This window comes from Xylocopa sonorina, chromosome 4 (genome assembly GCF_050948175.1).
Source record: "Xylocopa sonorina isolate GNS202 chromosome 4, iyXylSono1_principal, whole genome shotgun sequence".
Lineage (NCBI taxonomy): Eukaryota > Metazoa > Arthropoda > Insecta > Hymenoptera > Apidae > Xylocopa > Xylocopa sonorina.
This window is the reverse complement of record NC_135196.1, coordinates 3,123,814-3,140,862: the sequence shown is the minus strand read 5'-3', so window position 1 is coordinate 3,140,862 and position 17,049 is coordinate 3,123,814. Positions and strand designations below refer to the sequence as shown.

The following is a 17,049-nucleotide window of genomic DNA, read 5'->3' as shown; positions in this document are numbered from 1 at the left end:
AAACTACGTTTAGCTTTAGTTCTAACTATTCTATAGTATATAAGTAACACTAAAAAGATGTGATGGATAAATAGAGCTCTTGTACTTTGAGATACAAATTGTGTAATTGATTTATCGTATATCCCGTCTGTGCTTATCTTATAGAACTTCCTATCGTATGCTCAGAAATATTAATCGTGCAAAATCTACAGGTACTGTGCTCTCAACAATTTAAAGAAAGGGAAAACTATAGGCGTTACCTATAGATAGTAATCATTATTCGTACCCTATGTAAAGTTTCCAAGTCCTGCAAAGAGTTTAGCAAATTTTAAGAGAATCGCAAATAACTTAAACGTAATACGTAATCCTTAGCATGATATTGTTTTCCAGAAATTAATTAATCTCCCGAAAACGTTACCATGTACCTAGGTCTACCGACGAGGAGGTGACTATTCGAAAGAATCTTGGAAAAGGTGGAAATGGAGATCTTTTTATGTAAAAACAATATCTTGGTGATGTCTCCAAAACGCTGTATTCACCGAAAATACCATTTTCTTATTTTCAAATATAAAGAGAATAATGAAACCACTTCGCGATCGCAGAGTTCTTGCCCGTATAGATTATTTTTTTGAGGAGATCGCACGAATATCGGTAAATAAATGAAATATTTGAAATAAACAGAAATTCAGAAATGCAGTATATGCAGAATATACCACAGATTATGCAGGATTGTTTTAAATGAACTCTCTAATTTCGACCAACGATGTTTATTAATAGGAAAATAATGATTTTATCGCTAACAAAGAAATGCAACATGTCACATTCCAAACAATTCTTATACCACTTAGCGAATAATTTAATAATACCCAGTGAACTGATTAACGTAAGCATAATTCTTGTGATAAATGAGGAAAGTCAGAATAAAAAGGATTGAGGTTACATAGTTATGAAATTACATTATGTGAATGTACGAATATGTTCGCAAAAGTTAACTTAAACTATTTGCAATCCAATTTAAAGTTTCAAAGTCCCGAAAAAGACTTCAAAGATTTAAATGCATTGCAAAAGACTTGATACTAAAAGTACCAGTGATTAAATTATTATAATCTGCTACAAAGTTAATGAAATAATAATTGGATAATGAAATGAATAAATACCATGGAAAATTGTTGAAAATAAATTTATGAAATCTTTGTACGAGTGAAAAATCTATCTATCTAGCTCTATCAGAAATTACGAACTATAATCTTTTAACTAGATCGGATACTTTTAATATTGAATGTACAACTATACTTATATCTACGCACGTAGTTCTTAGCTTGATATCGTTTTCGAGAGATCATTCTTAGAGGAGTTAAGTTTTTTTACTCATATTGGACTCCTTACCTTTCTGGTTAGCTACTCCTCCGTATCTTCTGAACCCTCCTGCACCGTCATAGCTCAAAGTTCAGTTCACCTAAACTGCTTAAATAGCTCTACTTCCTACTTTTTGCCAGTCTTCATCTTATCATGCGTATCGCTCAGACTTATAATTTCTGTTTAAAGAATAAAGTATTGTTTCCACGAAATGACGATCCTTAATTACTTTGATTTACGTATTATCCCAAAACCCGCTTCAATTGTTGAGGCAATGAAGCAGAACCGGACATCACACATCGAACAATAATCAATAAAACCTCAGCAACAGTAATCAACCTCCAGAAGAGTGCACACAATACACCAGTTGAACATATCCCTTCTACTTCAATTTTTATAATATAAGCTGTATAATTTTTATAATATAAGGTGAAGCTTAATGAAAAAGTCGTTGTTATTATTCAATCAGAATCTATATTTCATTAACCCTATCTACGGATAATTGCATTAAGAGATAAGTCTCCTCCCTTAACAACTTAATTCAATTCAACTGTCATTTTTCCCGTGACACTGACACTGTACTGTCGTCGTGAACAAACGTCAGCACATCCATAGCCACCTGTGTGATACGGCGTGCCGTACGTTCCATTCATGAATTTTTATTTAACCCATATCAACCCGATTTGTTAAGGAGATCCGGCATCGCCATGCGATGTGCTGTACTGTCTAGGTTAGAAGAAAATAGCTTTTGAAATAATTTTTATAGCAATTATATTTATTAAAAATTGTATTTAATTAATTGTAATTGTTTTTAAGTCATTAAACATAAAAATATATAGATCACGAACATTTTACATTTAGACTAAACAGAAGTGTTATAAAATTAAGTTTGAAAAAATTTTTATCTCTTTTCTAAGCAAATGTGGACGAAACATAAGCAAATCCATATAATGCTCTACTTTTACTATTTGGATTTTGACAAATAATTTGTGCAGTTGTATAAACTTTATTTCTTCACTATTTGGATAACATCTTCGTCATGCATAACATGTTGCAATCCTACTCGTTGAGGTGAATATTTGGTACTTGTACCCTGAAAGAAAAAGTATACTTATTAATAAATTCTACCATTGCTTTAATACAGATAAACATTTAATATCTTGTCCAAAATTGTTCTCTTATTTTGCGATATTATTTCTATTTAAGTAGCGTATAAATTAAACATAAAGTACCACCTAAATTTATCCGAAAACTATTTGTTGCATAAAAACAGTTTCAAGCCTAATGTATTTAATATGGAGTAGATGCAATAATGTAATAATAATTTTTGCACGTGTTTAAGATGTTTCTGGTGTTTAAGGTGTTTCCTAACTCACGATAAACTTTACTTTTTTAAATGTCCCCAAAAAAGTAGTTAAGTAATGTCGAGCTCGTACTGGCATCGATAAATTGATACACGAAAAATTTTGTCCCTCTTGGTAGGAGTTTCAAACTGCGATCTAAAAAGTTGATAATAGGACGATGACGCATCCCGTCTCGTCAGAAATTCTGCCTATTCCTCTCCACGGTCGTAAATTGGGGAATTCCTCGGTTTTGAACGCGGGATGTCGCGACACTGTTCATTAACTTATTTTAGAACAGCTTATTCGAAATGATAGTACTATTTCCTGAACGATGGAAGTGTTGCGGACGTATACTACAAGTAGCTTACTGAATAATGGAAGTCTTTCGTATGCTACAAAAAAGTTGAAGTTTAAAGTTGAAGAACGAAGCATATGAGTTAAATTTCAATTTTTAACCACAAAGTGAAATTTATTTTCCAATTTTTTTGGGGAATTCGTTCACTAACTGCCTCCATCGTGCTGGGGGTGAACACCGATTGGCATTTGCCGAAAAGATACAAATTATCAACCAGCATGCTCTTAAAATAACGTCCATCCTCTCTCGTACGCTATAAGCATATCTTCGCCCAAAGAGTCCTTTGAATCCTTCCTTTGCATCGAGGGAATTTCCTAAAGGTCAAGCTTCGGCCTGTATACCGTACTTCTTAAGGGCGGTACGAGCACACGTTCGACTAACTCTTAAGAAAAGCCATTTGTGACACAGCGCGGCTATTGAGAATGTAGAAAATACAAATTCTGAAAAGCATTGTTAAAAATTGCGACCGTTAATCACTATTGTTGAATATGTCTTTTCTCAAAAGTAGTCCGTTCTTCACGAACCGTGTCATAAACGAAGTTTTCCAAGACTCCACGTTTTTTGTGCCTCGTATCGGTTGGAATAAGCGATAATCACACAAAACAAGACTACGTTTGAGATTGTGCTTTTAAGAAAAATGATTTTGAGAGTACATCAAATTTTAGTACACCAAAGGCCTCATAATGAACACAAATATGATGTGGGTGTTTGCACACAGCTCCATAGGATTATAGTCATGCATCGTAGGAATTGTAGACTTATTAGTCTGCATATGTGATGTATCCTAAAAGTTACTGCTATAGGACACACAATTTTATTCTTCCTAATTTTGGTCTTATTTAGATCTCTAGAAATTTCTCCCTTACTGGTCCTCCCCTCTCTTTCTACATTTTCTACTTACATATGTACTTGTTACATTTTAAAATTTGCTTAGGCAGACTATATATCTTTTTTAGACTTCACATTCTACTGACAATGTGTCATTGAAGAAATGCAATTTTTTAATTATATCGAATAATCTCTATTAATATCTTAAATATTTATGACAAGAAGTTGGATAATAAATATTAAAATAAATTTTTATTATATTTTAAAACGATTCTTACCCAAACAAGAGCATATTTAAACTGTTGAGCAAGTGTACGATGAATCGCATGACATACATGTTCTACGGTAACACCTTTTCTTAATATTAAGCCATCATCGAAATCAGGTGGTTGTCCAGGTTTTTTTGTATAAACTCTTATTAAAGATAAGTATTCCCATAATGTTTCAAGAAGGAAATCCAAATTTAATTTCATATTACAACTGTACGAAAAATATATATAATTGTAACTCTTATTTTAAGCACACAAATTTTTTGTCAAAATATTTTTACATAATATATAAATATAAAAATGTTACACATACCTAACCACTACACTGTTTGGTTGCCTGGCAATTCTATCCACTTCTTCTATCGATATCTGATCTATTTTATTATGTACATAAAGACATGGTAAATATACTCTGTTGGCATTGATCACATCAATTAATTCATCTGCGCTGCAATCTTCACGAAACAGAACTTCTGCATTGAAAATTTTATATTCGTGTAAAATCATGTGAACTAATTTTTCATCTACTTTTGTTAACGGACATGTCGAATTGAATGCTAATCCACCTCCCTTTTTTATTTTAAAATATATGTTTGGTTTTTTCTTATTGAGTCTTATACCAACTGATTCTAATTCTTTTTCTAACAGTTGTCTTTGTACATCTTGTTTAGTAGCATCTAACATCATAAGAACTAGATCTGCTGTTCTCGCAACAGCTATGACTTGTCTACCTCTTCCTTTACCCTTAAATAATTGTACACAAAGATAAAAATTTTATAAATTTTTTAGTATTGAAATGTTGCACATGAAATAGCAGATTCATAAATGAAATGTTAAATTAAAAATATAGTTTAAACCAAATTTGGTTAATCTAATATTTTTCAGGAGATTTAATACATTTCTGTAAATAAAATACAGTAATTCCTCTCATACTGTTTTTTAGTTTACAATTGAATTAAAACAGTTTGTCGGTAGAATGTAAAAAAAAAAGGATGGAATTGGTCAAGGCAGCCAAACTGTCAAACTATTAACTCTTGTAAAATGAAATGCATTGAAAATTACATTAACATTGACCACAATGAAGATATTACAAGTATAGGAATAATGTGTGGATAATGCGAAGAAGGGGCCAGTCGACAAAATACGAGAGGATTTACAATTCAAGTGAATTTATTCTATTATTATAAAAATCCAAAATTTTGGATACAATATATTTCTCAAGTATATTTGTTGCTGTTGTTTCACTGTTGAATATTTTTATTGCTATAGAAAATAAACTAAATGCTAATATACATGTCAGCTAGTTGATTAGATTATTAGTAAAAAGTAGTAAAAAAGAGTTATGTATCCTGTAATATAAATTTTTTTTATTTTTGAAGAAATATATATCATAAATTAACAACAGTCTATGTTTCTTAATTAATTTAAGTTATTATTTACATTATTTTCAGTGCACTATTTGCAATTTTGTACAGTATTTAATTGTGTTATTAGCCTTTTTAATTTTAAAAGCGAACAAAACAACATGTTGCACATTTATTACATATAATTCCGAACCACTATTGTAAACCTAGCTACTATTTAATCATACATCCTTATATCTGAATTTATAGTGTCTATAAGCAATATTTCATAAATGAGAGTTTTTGCGCTTTATCTAAATTAAGATATTAAGGTCGAGGCCATCCCCACATCAAGTGTTACATCAATGTAATGAGTTATGTAGCATTTCAATCTCAATACACAAAACTTGATTAGAATTCATATATTCTACATTTCTGTCAATTCATGTAATTTTCACCAAATACTTTTCGATGAAATAAGTCTTAAACTCTGAGCAGTAGGTTATAAGTATCACTTTATTATATAGTAATCAATGTACAAGGAATATATTATAATTCATAAAAGTAAAATAGATTTTGTGGATATACTACCATTTCATGTGCTATAAGTGTATTAAATAATAATTAATATTATAATTACCTGTGCAGCACCTTCAATTATTCCAGGAAGATCAAGAAGCTGAATATTAGCTCCTTTATATTCAATAACACCAGGTATACAAGTTAACGTAGTAAATTCATAAGATGCAGCTTCAGACTCTGTGTGCGTTAATGTACTTAACAAAGTAGATTTTCCTACAGAGGGAAAACCTATTAAAGCTACTCTTGCATCTCCGGATTTTAACACATCAAATCCTTCTCCTTTTTCAGACTTTTTTGGTGGTTCTAAAAGTTGTGACCTATACTTGGCAAGTTTTGCCTTTAATAGTCCTAAATGATATTCAGTTGCTGAAAACAGAGTTCACCAATGAATTTAATTAAAACATTACACAAACAAAGTTATAATTATATTAGCAAAATTATAAAAATTATAATAACTATTAAAGATACAAGTTACATATCATATTTTGTAAATTATTATATTAAGAAGAAAAGATTTGATGTTAAAGCTGTATAATAAAAAATGTAATAATAATAAAAATGTAAGATTTGACATGCCATGAAAATATATATAGTTGTTTGTTCCAATTATTATGGAGCATTGCATATGTTTTCACTTATGATATTTCTTAACAATGTTCTATACTGACTTACAAAAATTATATTATTTTTAATAACAATATTTATTTTTAAAAGATCACTTCTAATTAATGTAAATATATAGCATACATTACTTAAATTATTATAGTAACCAAATATCTTTGCACATATATTATACAACTATAAACAAATATCGAAGCATAGAAACATAAAATTAGGAAAAATATTGTACTCTTAAGCACGTACAGACCTTTATTCTTTTGCGTTCGAGCAATTTCTTTTTCAATTTCCGAAATTTTTTCTAATATACCCATTTTTTATATATCTAACAAACGCACAATAAATTTACATTTACAAAAATGGTACACACCGCGACGCGTGATATACGTGATAATGTATAATACTTTTGCATTCGTTTGCATTTAAACACATGTACCAGAAACATTAATTATGATGAAGAACGTTTATTTGTAACGAACAGAGTTTCAAAACTCCTTGAGCGCCACCTAGACAGAACTAGAGTAAATTAGAATAGTGATATTGCTTAACGGTGGCGGGATGCGAACATTTTAAAGTGTTTGAATGTCCGTGGAGTGCTGATCCTGTTGTTCTGCTTGTGAAATAAATGTTCTGCTGAAGATTAAAAATTTATAACTTTTCTACGCCCGATCCATCGATCACTCTTCTTCGAGCCTAGATCTACCTTTAGGCGCGTGGAAGAAATGTTTCAATATTGCATTTTTCAACTTTCCTTACTATACCCTTAGTCACGTATAAATGTCATGCTTTTATTTATTTATTATTATTGCTAGTTATAATTACAGGATGATCCACTGAAAACGCAACCCGGATTTTTGAACGCATGAAATATGTACAGTGGGACAGTAGTAACGGCAACTATAATATATTTCCTCGTTACTACTGTAGGACAGCTTGGTTGTAGAAAATGTAACATACTTGTTTCGCGTTTTGTCTTCTTGTTTGTTCTTCTTGATTGCCCGTTCACCTCGATGTTCCCGAAAGGAATAGGATAAGCTTTTTACAAATATTATTAGGTAGGGATAAGATGATTTCTTATTTTAAGTTTAAATTATCTTAGAACTAATTATCTTGAACTATTATATTCTGATTTACTTATTCCGATTTAACCTAGATGGCGCCTCATGACTCCTTTGGTGCTGCTCCATTTTAGTATATCAAGTTGTACATTTCAATCAGAAAGAATATAACTTGGATTATTTTTCATTCGAGTTCTTTATCAATTATCCATTCCCAACGCACAACAGAGAGCAGATCGCTTTGTGCTCCACGGGCACCAACTCACCCTTCTGTCATAAAATTTCCAACGAAAACGTAACACTCCATTTCTCTGAAGTGACTCAACCCACAGAGTTATCGCTCTAATCAGTTATTTCTATGTCCATGGTTTCACCGCTCTTTTAGGTTAGTTCAGGTTAACTTATACTTCTTCAGGTTACGTATTAATCTCCTATTACTATTAAAAGTCGGGTAAAAGTAGTTACCATGTACGATGATTACAATGAGGTAGGTGCAATAATGTTTGTGAATCAATCGCAACACATCAGGATTTATTAATACGTTAATAAAATTGATATGCATGCACATTTTTTCAGTATGATGCTTATGATGATTATGGACCGCCAGATGTTCATAGTGACCAATATGACAGATTGGGTTATCGTCAGATACCCGAAGCTGTGCGAACTTTCTTAATATTTTTACGAAGTTGTATAAATGAAGGAATGATTTTTGAAATCCAAAACCTTTATGAAACAACGTTCCCAAAAATTTCGGAACAATTGTTCGACAAATCTTCTTGGCCAGATGCTCAAACAATTGCACCTATAGTTGAGGACGATCCAGTATTTCTCACTTTATACAAAGAACTTTATTATCGCCACATTTATGCTCGCATGCAAGGACCAACATTAGAACAGCGATATGGTTCATTTTGTAATTATTGTGATCTATTTAATTACATTTTACATCCAGAGACACCAGTTCAATTAGAATTACCAGATCAGTGGTTGTGGGAACTTATAGACGAATTTGTATATCAATTTCAATCTTATGCACAATATCGTGCAAATTTATCAAATAAAATATCAGAAGAAATTGAAAATTTAAATACGCATACAAAAATATGGGATGTGTTATGCGTCTTGAATGTTTTACATTATTTAGTCGATAAATCGAAAATCAAAAGTCAATTAGAAGTATATGCAAGTGGTGGTGATCCAGATTCCGTCGCAGGTGTATTTGGAAGACACTCTTTATACAAGATGCTTGGATACTTTTCTCTTGTAGGACTTTTACGTTTACATTCTCTCTTGGGAGATTATTACCAAGCCATTAAGGTATTAGAAAATGTTGAACTTTATAAAAAGAGTGCGTATTCCCACGTTCCTGGTTGTCAAATATCAACAGCGTATTATGTTGGTTTTGCATATATGATGATGCGTAGATACGCAGATGCGATCAGGACATTTTCTGGTATCCTACTATATATTCAGAGAACGAAGCAATTGTTTGCAACAAGAAGTTACCAAAATGATCAAATTAATAAGCAAACAGAGCAGATGTATCATCTACTAGCAATCTGTCTTGTTCTTCACCCACAATGCATAGATGAAGGATTACAACAGGCATTACGGGATAAAAATTATCATGAAAAAATGTACAAAATGCAATATGGAGACTTAGCTGAGTTCGAATCATGCTTTCTATTTGCATGTCCTAAGTTTTTATCCCTCACACCACCGAATCCTGATAATCCAACTGAAGATTATGTTCGAGAAGCAATCAAACATCAAACTCAAGTTTTTATGGATGAAGTTGTTCAACAAAAGATGTTACCGACAATTCGTTCTTATTTAAAATTATATACTACTTTACCATTAAGTAAATTGGCTACATTTATGTGTAGCAATACCAGATCTGATGAGAGCTGGGACTTAGATAAAGAAGTCAGTGCATTAACTATTCATTTATTATGTTTCAAGCATAAGATGAAAAATATTGTTTGGACAAAAGGTGCATCAGGATTAGATGGGAAATTTCAGTCTGGCTCAGAGGTAATTTATAAAATAATTAGATATAAACAGCATAATTATATAGAATGCATTTGATTGCTTGTCTTTTTATATGCATTGTTTCATTCAATCTGAATTGGAAAATCATCAAGTAGTTATAATGAATCTACTTCAGAAAGACACAAAGAAAATGTAATCTTTTAAAATTGAGAGTAACTTACAGTTCACGATTTTTGCGTTCATAGTACTATTTTAATTGTATAAAAATTAAATCAATAATCAAATATGAACACTGTTTCCAGCTTACATCTTCACATGTTAGACTGTTGGAAAGAAAAATTGTAGAATCCTGCTTTAAAATATATATAAATATAGTCTGTTTCGCAAGACTAAATGTTCTTTGTAGATTTATCTTATTAAATGTATTTTACGTCTAATTATGATAATCTGGTAATTGATAAGAAATTAATCACTAATTTTCGGTAAATATCGCTGTTGTATTCTTGTGTTTTATTTTTTTTTATTTAAATTTATTTTCATGTATTCAAAGACTGCCTATAAATAATCGATACGAACATTTCAGACAACTCAATAGTTTTGTTTATTAAAAAATAATCATTTAATGTTTTCTATTATGTTACAGTTGGATTTTTATATCGATCACGACATGATTCACATTGCGGATACGAAGGTGGCACACCGTTATGGTGACTTTTTCATTCGAAAAATTCTGAAGTTTGAGGAATTAAATCGCAAATTACATCATATAAAAATATAAGTATTAAGGAAACATTGAAATCTTAATTACTAAAAAAATAAAAATAAAACCATTATTTACATGATAATAACTATGTTTTTATTTATGTAATTATAAGATTCAAAACATATTATCAGTTAAATTTACAAACGATAAAGGCACTATGTGCAGAACATCTCAAAAAGCATGGTACAGCTGGCCGAATGATGATTTGTTCACATGCAAATGTAAATCGAAAGAAAAGAATAACATTTGTAAGAAGTTTCATATGAAAAAATGTCACTCTATATATTCAATTTCTTTATCACATAATAACTTCTTGAAAGCAAAAATTCAGGCGAACAATTTTATTCTTTTTTTCTTCGATTTCCGACTACATGTATCACGATTTTTGGGACACTCTGTATATAATATAATTATAGATTAACTTTATATGGTACTCATACAAGTACTTTAGTACAAAAAGATATGTATACATATATATAAAACATAAAATATTTTTGTTATTAAACTAATACATATATGTACTTCTTTTATATTTCAATATTAAGATATAAAATATTTAGGTATATTTGTGTTATCTCAACATGTAGGTATGATATCGACCTACATAAATCCTCATTAGTTAAAACAGAGATCATATAAAATAAAATAAAATATTAGCGTTAAGCATCATGCACAGTTTTTAAATAATATTTGTATTATATCTCTAAAATTTTTTTTAATACATTCAACGGAAATAGTAATCTCATTACGTTAGAGTGCTATTATCTTTACTTGTTTGCACGTTATTATCAGCGGTATCATACATCATTTTGCATGCTGCTGTTAAAATATTAGGTTTAAATAATGTGGACGGTGCCTTTAAGTTATGAAGATAATGAAAGAATCGATTTCCCCTTTTAGTATTTGTATTAGCTCTAGCCTCTTCCGCTCTACATATTGCCCTTACAGAAGGAAGATAATCAGTTGCTAAAATTTGACGATCAAGTAATAACGACGTAGTATGGGATAAGGCTGAATTCACTGTTTCATTCAACTGCTTTTTAAGCATAACTTTATTTCGATAAGACACCCCATTGTAATCATTTAATTGATCTCTGCATCCACTTTTACTAGCTATCCATTCAGCTATTTCTAGAGATGTATTTTTCGAAGCTGAATATGTAGCAGTATTTTCGATTAAAGACACATTAGGTTGTGTTTTTATTTCCCACAAATTTAATGCAGAATCTTCTATCTCAATTAAAGATGACATTAAAACTATATTATCTAACTTATTTGCTACATCAGTCAATGTGCTGTCATCAATTTTCTTCTTTTTCAATTTCTTACTTACTTTAATTGCTGGCTTATATACAAAACATTGCATGTTTTGCCAAAATGATTTCTTAAAATTTATTGTCTGTTCTAATATTCTATTTGGTGGTGGACCAGATAGCAATAAATATTGTAATTGTAATATAGCTTTTCGTAAATCACCACTTTCCAGTAGTTCCTGTAAATAAAGAATGTAAAACGTTGTTATATTGGTTATGCAGTATTAATCATATTTTTTTCCAATTTTACTTAAAAAACATATATATATATATATATATATATATATATATATATATATATATATATATATATATATATATATATATGTATATATATAATAAAATAATATTAAAATAATAAATATTTTAATTTTATTGTAATTCTGCTGCATTAGGTTTTTTAATTAGTTTGTGTATATAATTTATATACTTACAGTTATACAACCAGAAGGAAGCCTATAACCAGTTTCTGCTAATGAAATCAATTCTAATAAAGCAGATACCCTGTTGCCAACAGCATTTTGAAAATGAATTCTGTTTTGTTGAGGTGCCATTTTATTTAGATGAGGACAAACGTCTCTACACGTCATAACAACTGGACGTTTTGAATTTGATACTAACTGATATGTTGCTGAAATAAAACCTTCATCTTCTTCGAATACAATATCAATGTCCTCTATGAGAATAAGAGAATATTGTGGTATTTTTCTTGGTGTAATTTCATCCGAAACTACATTACAAAAAACAGATTTTTGTTCGCCTTTTTTAATTTGATGTGATTTAGTTGCCTCCTCATATTCTTTTAAAAGCTTTTTTCCTGTTCTTCTCGACGAAGCATTTAATTCTAATACACTGAAAAAGTTTTTTGTTAGTAAAAATTATGTAAAATACTACATATTAATTAAACCGTATTATTAATACTTACGTATAACCAAGCTCTTCTGCTATCGCATACACACTCGCAGTTTTACCACATCCATGTGGTCCTAATAATACAGCTACTTGATTATTTCCACCTACTTTCGAATTACTGCTCTCAGAAGAATAAAATTCATCATCACTGCTAACATCTTCATTTGTATATGTTGTTCTCTGATTAAGTAACCATTCTTTTAATTTTGTGACTGCTTCTTCGTTTCCTACTACTTCTCGAGAACTTTTTGGTCTATATTTGTGAGTCCAATTACAATACTCAAATTGATTTTTACTTTCATATTCCACTTTTTCTTTTCTACCTGATTGTTTATTCTTTTTTATTCTTGTTTTTGGAGACACTGTCTTATCACGATGTTCTTTAGCAATACACGAAATAGCATTCCACATTTCTTTTGCATTGGAACAATACGTTTCTACATCCGTTAATACATCTTGTACTTTTGGTTTAATAATATTTTCTACTGTTTTCGACTTTTTTTCAGTTAAGTCCAATAAATCTTTAAAATTGTTTACATTTATAGTTGGAACATAACCGTTGGAAATTTTCTTAGGGATATTAAAAGAATTAGTTTCAATCGATGTTGAATCACTCAACTGTGTTATATGACCAATAAGTGGAAATGGTAATACACCTTGAACAGTTACTTTCCGATTTATATTTTTATTAGAACTATCTACCATATCTGGTTGCAAAAACAGTCGTCGTGCCTCTAACACTTTTGGATCTTTTTTTCTTCGTTTTGTAAACAAGGGAGCTAATTTATCAGTTGTTTTTCTTTTTGACTTATTGTCAGTAATAATTATACAGTCATTTTCACTTTGTTTATTTTCTATAACATTTCTTAAACTACTACTATTGCAGTTATTTAAATTTTTATTCTGTGCCAGAGTTAATTCTTGTTTACTAAATGTATCTAATTCTAGCTTCTTCTCTGCTCCCCTTTTTAAACATTTATTATCTTGCACTATTATATTATGTTTTTTATTTTCAGATTCTTCATGGTGTTTCAATTTTAATTTTATACCCTTGCATGATTGTTTTGATATCTCTTTTTTATTTTTGTTTTTCACTGATAAATTTTCCATGCTTTCAGATGTTTGAGACTTTTTACAATCTTCCATATTTAATTTAGTTTTACTTCTTGACGAAAATATTTCTTCATCACTACTTTCATCTATTTCAAGAATGATTAATTAATGAAACACATATACGACGTATATATTTAAGACAAAATGAAAATAAAAGCATCAGCGATCAAAGTGTAAAAGTTCATTGCCATCAATCAAACTATTAAAATTTGAGAGACTCACATGCATTTTTTTCATCATATATATCTTTTTAAATTATTACTATATATAAATCCTACTGTAGATGTTAATGTAAATTCATATTTTTGTAAATAGAGATTTACTTTTATGTAATAGAGATATATTTAGTATATTTTTGGATATTACACAGGATGTTCTGTTTAGTCGAGTACAGTAAAATATCTCGTAAAGTATTGAAATCAGAGAAAAAATTTTCTTATAAAAGTTATTTGATATGGAGAGAGGTATTATATGGGTAATACTATTTTCATATGTAGATAAATGAAAGGGATTTCAAGTTTTTTTTTTAAAACGGAATTGTGTATTCTTTTTCTATAATGTAATAGTGGATATTGAGAAGAATTCAACCATGTGTAATATAATATTATTCTGTGTACTAAATCGTAAGTTAGAGGTATAGAAGATGTTACCGCATCATATTTGGAAAATTTTATTTCCAATTTCAATATTTTGCAGGATATTTCATTGTATTCACTAAAACAGAATGTCCTGTACTTGTACATTCAACACCTCTACACATTTAAATTTCTCATAAATACATAAACACACAGTTTAATTATTACAAAATGAACCAAAAAAATTACTTTGGTGGTTTTTACCTGATAAAGCATTTTCATTTGTATATGTTGACATTTTGACTGGTAATAACCATTCATGTTTATTATGCTGTTGTTCATCTTGTTGATTTGTTTTATTGTTAAGGATATTAGTATTCTCAGGATCAATAATTATAATGTCATCCATTTGATTATATTTTAAATTTGATTTTATATTTTTCCTACACGATTGCATCTCATTGTATATATTTGGCTTACGTAAACTACGTTTAACATTGTTCTCTGTAGTATGTACGTCAGCTTTTACTACAATAGTGGTAATATTTGCCACATTTGGATGCGCTAAATCCACTGGAGTTTTGCTGTTACATATAAAATTGAAGAGAATTTTAAAAATAAAGTAAATTTATATTAACCCTTTCACCATTCAGTAAAATAAAACATTTTTTATTATAAATGAATAAATTTTTTTTATTTTTTCTTCATAGCAATAATGCACAGCATCACAACTTTAATAACAGTATTTTGTGTTTTTTAATAAATGAAATATTCATTTTTTAAATGAATTGTAACACTTTTTCAGGATTATAATAAATTATATACTAATAAAAACTAATATTATGTATTTGGTGTAATTTAATGGTTAAAGATATACTTAATTCATGAATAATATGTAACAAATTTAAATGCTTTCTTAAATATTTCCATATATTTTATTTACTTATTTGGTCCCTTTTTGGACCAAATTTTAACAAATATTTTTAGAAGACAAAATAAATTAAGTTTAACTTTGTGTTTGATTTTTCTTTTTGAGAAAAACGATTTTTCAAATCCTTGCCAAGTATACACACATGAATGGTAAAAGACAGTGCCAAGACATTCTATGCAATTTATATACTTAACCATTTTGTACAATTTACCTTGCACGCACAACATATGGACCAAACAGTGAAAGGGTTAACATGAAATAAAAAAATTATTATTTTTTTACCTGAAGTAATTTAATAAAGTACCAGTTTGTTGTTTATAATTTAAAGCAGCCTCACCCGTACCATTGTCTTTTTTTTCTTGTCCTTTAAAGAGTTTTATATGGTTTTGTTTCGATTGTTCTATCTTTTCACTTTCTTCCGCATCTACAAGTTTCTTTTTAGAATGACTTTTTTCTTTAGATCGTTTCAATTTTTCTTTATATTCGCATGATTTTTTTAAATTTGCTTCTTCACTCTGAGGAATGATTTTTGTTGGTGAAACACACTGAATTGGTTTAGTATGTCCCATCAGAATTTGAAAAGCATTTGACTGTTCTCGATCATTATCATTATCAGAATCAACGTTTATTAGTTCAATATGATTAGTAATTTCCTTCTTCTTGACTATACTATTGATGCTTACATCTTTGTTACTATTCACCTTATTGCTTAATTTCTTCTTACATTTGTTGCCGTTGGAGTAAGTTTCGATATTGTTATTTTTAACTTTCCTTTTCATTTTAACATTGTAATCATTTGTTTCTAAAGCTAAATAATTTAAACGTTGATTAGTCAATTTTCTGTTTCTTGTTACCAGTGGTAAGTTTGATAAAGAAGAGCTTTTGGGTGTTTCATTTAGATCCTTATCCATATTGTTCTCCTTGGCAAATGGACTAGGAGTTTTATCGATCATATCACTACTACTTTCTATAATATCACATGTTCTTTCTTTTGTTTTCGTTCGAGATATTTTGATTTTTACACGGTTACGCTTTCCTTTAGCATCTTTCATATATCGAAGCTTTCCCTTTGCATCATCGTTAGAATGTATCGGTATAGTATCGTTAGATTTTACAGTGTCTTCAAAATATTGTGCAATATTTTTCATTTTTCATTACTATATCAGAAAAACTAATAAAATTTTGTTTATCCGTGTATATAGTAAGATTTTGGCGCCATAACACATGTGTACACCATGGACTAAGAATTAACTAATGATGATGCTACGAAATCTAGATGCTACGATGCTAGAACGATTTTCCGTTGGACGATCGCAGCCAAATGTTTATCTAGTAAAACAAACTTTCAATTATATAATTGCTGCCACCTGCTTGTGTTTTGTTATTAGTAAAATTAGAAGGCTGAATTTTAGTTTAGGAAATTAAAAATTATTCACTTTTTTTATATTTTCCGATGGTACTCAACACGTATAATCCAGAAGTGCTGATTTTTAATTAAGAATTCATCGTTTCAAAAGTAATATGTACATACATACAATATATAAAGTTAAGTATTTTTAACGAATTTTACAAATTACTTTGATATTATATTGACTTTTATTTATAGTCCATCCAATAAATGAATTGCATTAATTGAGAGTTTGGTATGCTTGAAGCTCAGAAGTTGGCAATCGTGATGATTCGAGAGTAAAACGGGAGAACACTGCTTTACAGATG

The 17,049-nt window shown here is 29.5% G+C and overlaps 4 protein-coding genes and 1 long non-coding RNA gene across 5 annotated transcripts in view; 2 read left to right on the top strand and 3 right to left on the bottom strand.

Moving 5' to 3' along the window:
- The window catches only part of Lamtor2 (Late endosomal/lysosomal adaptor, MAPK and MTOR activator 2), a 110,782-nt gene that overhangs the window by 15,136 nt on the left and 78,597 nt on the right, over window positions 1–17,049 (bottom strand). The window lies entirely within an intron of this gene.
- LOC143423025 (developmentally-regulated GTP-binding protein 2) lies at window positions 2,161–7,191 on the bottom strand. Its single transcript, XM_076894066.1, has 5 exons — window positions 6,924–7,191; window positions 6,114–6,421; window positions 4,444–4,874; window positions 4,140–4,341; window positions 2,161–2,428 (listed from the first exon to the last, which is right to left on the bottom strand). The coding sequence occupies exons 1-5, from the start codon at window positions 6,985–6,987 to the stop codon at window positions 2,342–2,344; spliced, it is 1,092 nt and encodes a 363-aa protein (XP_076750181.1). The 5' UTR covers window positions 6,988–7,191; the 3' UTR covers window positions 2,161–2,341.
- On the top strand, window positions 8,073–10,574 carry Eif3l (eukaryotic translation initiation factor 3 subunit L). The gene is made up of 3 exons (XM_076893638.1): window positions 8,073–8,218; window positions 8,308–9,768; window positions 10,370–10,574. The coding sequence occupies exons 1-3, from the start codon at window positions 8,198–8,200 to the stop codon at window positions 10,502–10,504; spliced, it is 1,617 nt and encodes a 538-aa protein (XP_076749753.1). The 5' UTR covers window positions 8,073–8,197; the 3' UTR covers window positions 10,505–10,574.
- Window positions 10,869–11,759, top strand: LOC143422808 (uncharacterized). Its single transcript, XR_013101760.1, has 2 exons — window positions 10,869–10,985; window positions 11,050–11,759. It is a non-coding gene; the product is annotated as an uncharacterized LOC143422808 (long non-coding RNA).
- Window positions 11,217–16,507, bottom strand: Elg1 (enhanced level of genomic instability 1). Its single transcript, XM_076893733.1, has 5 exons — window positions 15,616–16,507; window positions 14,667–14,986; window positions 12,728–13,913; window positions 12,237–12,654; window positions 11,217–11,981 (listed from the first exon to the last, which is right to left on the bottom strand). The coding sequence occupies exons 1-5, from the start codon at window positions 16,479–16,481 to the stop codon at window positions 11,235–11,237; spliced, it is 3,537 nt and encodes a 1,178-aa protein (XP_076749848.1). The 5' UTR covers window positions 16,482–16,507; the 3' UTR covers window positions 11,217–11,234.